At 34.5% G+C, this 4,598-nt stretch overlaps 1 protein-coding gene across 1 annotated transcript; it reads left to right on the plus strand.

Annotated features, from left to right (window-relative positions):
* Window positions 1-21: 21 nt before the first annotated feature.
* On the plus strand, window positions 22-4,126 carry LOC112002127 (cysteine-rich receptor-like protein kinase 10). Its single transcript, XM_024034284.2, has 7 exons — window positions 22-844; window positions 1,040-1,171; window positions 2,147-2,271; window positions 2,384-2,594; window positions 2,716-2,953; window positions 3,039-3,189; window positions 3,618-4,126. The coding sequence occupies exons 1-6, from the start codon at window positions 22-24 to the stop codon at window positions 3,154-3,156; spliced, it is 1,647 nt and encodes a 548-aa protein (XP_023890052.2). The 3' UTR covers window positions 3,157-3,189; window positions 3,618-4,126.
* The last annotated feature ends 472 nt before the right edge of the window (window positions 4,127-4,598 follow it).

Raw genomic sequence — 4,598 nt, forward strand, 5'->3', positions numbered from 1 at the left:
ATGTGGCATTTCACTAAACACATGGCACTGGTTTCCTCGAGATTGCTTTTCCTCCTCTCTGCCATTTTGATTCTCATTCAGGCCTCTGCTCTGCCAGCCCCCCTACTCCCACCTACTTGTAATAACAATAATGGTAACTACACCAGCAACAGTACCTATGAGAAAAACCTCAATCAAGTCCTCTACTCCCTCTACTCCAACACCACAATTGATTATGGGTTCTACTATTCCTCTTATGGCCAAAACTCTGACCAAGTATATGCAATTGGACTCTGTGGAGGAGATGTCAATCCAGATGACTGTCGTGGTTGCCTTACTAACTGTTCCACTCTTCTCACACAGCTCTGTCCCAATCAAAAGGAGGCAATATGGTGGTACAGCCAATGTATGCTACGTTACTCAAACCGCTCCATTTTTGGCATCATGAATTCTACCATTCAAGTAGACTTGTGTAACAATGAAAACGTATCTGCCAATTATGTGGATCAGTACAATGATGATGTCCATATCTTGTTGAATAACCTAACAAGTGAAGCCGCAGCAGGTGGTTCTCTTCGCAAGTATGCAGCTGGAAGTGCAATCACAACAGACTTTAAAAAATTATATGCACTTGTGCAGTGCACGCCTGATTTGTCTGAGCAAGACTGCACTAATTGCTTACTTATCGCTATTGCAGCTTATCCACAATATTGTGCTGGGAAGGTAGGTAGGAGTGTACTTCTAACCAGCTGTAAAATCAGGTATGAGGACTACTCCTTCTTTCACTCTACTACAGCTCCAGCTCCATCATCAACCAATACCACCACTTCTCCACCATTAACCAATACCACCACTACTGCAGAAGGTATCCATGCCATTATGCCCATAATATAACTTATATATATGTGGTCAAAAGAACTAGTTTATGTATAGTCCTTGATTACTCCATAAAATTTCTAACTTATTTACAATCTCTTCTAGGTTTGTAAATTAATGCTAATTGAGGATCTTATCCCTCAGGATTTTCTAATGAAAATATATTTATGGTTTACTTTTGCAGGGAATCCGAGAAACACATTATGGATGGTCATAATTATAGTTGTGGCATCTGTTGCCTTTGTTGTACTAATCGTCTCCATCTGCATCTGCGTCTATTTGAGAGTGAGCAGTCCAAGGGAAAAAGCAGCAGAAAGTAAGTGAAAATTTGGTTTTATAATCTGTTATTCAAAAGGTTAACTAGGCTTTGTGTATAACGGCGAGGAAATAACAAATTAGAAGATGCATACCTTATTGATCAATGCAACTTCCACAAGTACTAGGAATAATGTTGGGATTAAAATTCTATTGATAGTCTCAGTACAAATTCCCACAATTTCAAAATATTTATAATAAATGTAACTACTTAAGTGTAAATTAAGAAAATAAACCGATTTAAAAGCATTAAAAATTGACAATATACCAATGTATTAAAAAAAAAATATAGGATATGAAGAAAATTTAACAAAGATAAGTGTACATACACAACAATAATAGAATAGAATATTACCACCATGTTGATTGGCCTAACGAACCAACTTTACTTTACTTCCTCCAGTCCCCCTCCCTCACTCCTCAAATCCATACCTCTCTGTGTGTGCTTCCTATAGCGCTCCTTTGGTAGTGAGCTCACTTCGAATTGTGGTCATGAAGTTCAACCCATGTAGTAAAGTGAATATGTGCCTATGGCCCAGCTTGTGTTGTAAAGTAACGTGGGTCAAGAGCCCAAATAGATTAAGAAGAAAAATAATTAGGCCATTACTTGTTTGGTCCAAAGATTTTTTGATAACTCAATTGTTATAATACGGTGTGAGGATTTGAAATCTGGTCATCTCTGTTAGAAATATTAAAGGATGTCTATTGAGCTATAAAATCATCTTGGCATTAATGCCAATAATTTTTTTGTTATTTTCTAGCCCAATAACAAAAGGGCAAAAAAAAAAAAAAAACAGAAAGAGTTTTCAACAATCCAAAACATGTAAAATAAAAAAAAAAAAAAAAAAAAAAAAAAAAAAAAACTTATTTCGGGTATGGTGCGCGCATCAGCGTATGTATTTGAAATAGTGGTACTCCTCCTTAATTAATGAACTTGATTGATTAATGTAAGTATTGACTAGTTCCTCGTGTAAAGATATTGACGAAGAAATTCCAAGCGTGGAATCCTTGCAATTCGACTTTAGCACTATTAGTGCTGCGACAGACGACTTTTCTGAAGCAAATAAGCTTGGACAAGGTGGATTCGGGGCTGTTTACAAGGTAACTGTATAGTACTATAGTATAATATCATGGACAAAACTATACTAATATCAGTCAAAGACATTCTAATTTCCTCATGATTACACAAATTTTTATTCTTATATATCATTAGGGTACGCTCTATAATGGACAAGATGTCGCAGTTAAAAGATTGTCAACAAATTCTGGGCAAGGAGATCTAGAATTTAAGAATGAAGTTCTATTGGTCGCCAAACTACAGCACCGTAATTTAGTTAGACTCTTAGGGTTTTGCATGGAAAGGAATGAAAGACTTCTAATATATGAGTTTGTGCCAAATACAAGCCTTGATCACTTCCTTTTTGGTATGTCTTCACTTCTCTTTATCAAGTTGTGCTCATAAACTTCCTTTGGGCTACATGTCTTGTTAGAAAATACCTCTATATATTTTAATTAAGTATATTATATGCTTGATTTGTTACATAGATCCTATCAAGCGGGTACATTTGAATTGGGAAAAGCGTTACAAAATCATTGGAGGTATTGCTCGAGGGCTTCTCTACCTTCATGAAGATTCGCGGCTTCGAATTATTCACCGTGACCTTAAAGCAAGCAACATACTTTTAGACGAAGAAATGAATGCCAAGATTTCGGATTTTGGCATGGCAAAATTGTTTTTACTGGATCAAACTCAATCGAATACAAGTAGAATTGTAGGGACCTAGTAAGTATCTTAAGAGCTGAGAACTAATGTTTGTTTTGTTTCTTGGAAATAACATCAAACAATTATTATTAATGCCACCATGCAGTGGATACATGGCTCCAGAATATGCAATGCATGGCCAGTTTTCAGTGAAGTCCGATGTCTTTAGTTTCGGCGTGTTAGTGTTGGAGATAGTATGCGGACAGAGGAACAATTGCTTTTGAAATGGAGAGAATGTAGAGGACCTTCTAAGCTATGTATGTATAAATTGTTATCCCTCTTTCTTGTAAGTGTATCACTAGTACATAAGCATGAAATTAGCAAAATAAAAATAGCCGTTAATTATATTACCCTAACTTAACAATGGTAACTATGGTGCAGCTAATGTTTCCCTTAAATTTCAAATCTAGGCAATGTATTTACAAGAAAAGCCAATTTTTTTTATAAAAGTATTTAATAGAAATTTGAATTTTTCATTAACATTGAAAAAAATCCTAACAAACATGGGATAAAATGCATGTTATCAATAGTTAAATTGGAATATTATTTATTTTTGTAGTTTAGAGAGACATTATAACTGTATCATAGCTAAAAGGAAGAAAAGTAAGATTTTATCATGAATATAATTTCCTCTCTAATATTATGTCTACCCATAATAGGTAATCCATTTAATTATATCTTGCAGGCATGGAAAAATTGGAGGGAGGGAACTGCTTCACATATTATTGATCCCACATTGAGACATAGCCCAACAATTGAAATAATGAGATGCATCCACATTGGCTTACTATGTGTTCAAGAAAATGTAACTGATAGACCAACCATGGCTTTGATTGTGCTTATGCTTAATAGCTACTCCATCACTCTTCCGGTGCCATCCCATCCTGCATTCTTTATGCACAGCAACATTGAATCAGACAAGTCATCAAATTGGGGGCATAATTTAGAGGTGGCAAGGTCAGATCATTCCAAAGGCCATTATGTTCAACACTCAGAAAATGAGGCTTCAGTTACTGAGCTATATCCTCGTTAGTAATTTATGGAAGCTACAATTAAGATGGTATATTTTGAAATTTAATATTAAGAAGGCATATATGTGTGTGTGTGTCTATATATATATATATAGAACAATTTTTTAACTATCAATATGTTGTTGATTTGGTTGTCCCAAAGAAAATAAAATGGTTTGTATCAACCCTATACAATTTCAATAATTAAGCTTTGAAGTGTATGATCAATCATGTTTGATTTTGTATTTTATTGTTCTAATTTGTATTTTTGTGAAAAAAAGTAAGAATAGTTTAATATTATTGATGGCTAACTTTTTGAAATACATCATCCAAGTCCGGTGGTATTTCTTCTAATCACATATCTAGGTTTGCAAATAGAATTGCTCTTCTAGCGAGGGCATCAGCAAGCTGATTGCCCACCTTTTTTATATGCCTAAACCTACAACTTTGTAAAGAAAGTGTTAAGCGATAAATCTCTTCTATAAGGTGCCCATACATGGTCATAGATGGTCTCTGGTTCTCTTCCCTAATTTTAGCAATTTTATTCTATAAAATTACATTTTGTTTTTAAAAAAATACATTTCAGTTCCCTTAAACAATATCATTAATTCTTTTAAGCGTAATGCTATACTCAAAAACTTTTTTACAGTATTATT

The sequence above is a fragment of the Quercus suber genome, unplaced genomic scaffold (genome assembly GCF_002906115.3).
Source record: "Quercus suber isolate HL8 unplaced genomic scaffold, Cork oak 2.0 scaffold_673, whole genome shotgun sequence".
NCBI lineage: Eukaryota > Viridiplantae > Streptophyta > Magnoliopsida > Fagales > Fagaceae > Quercus > Quercus suber.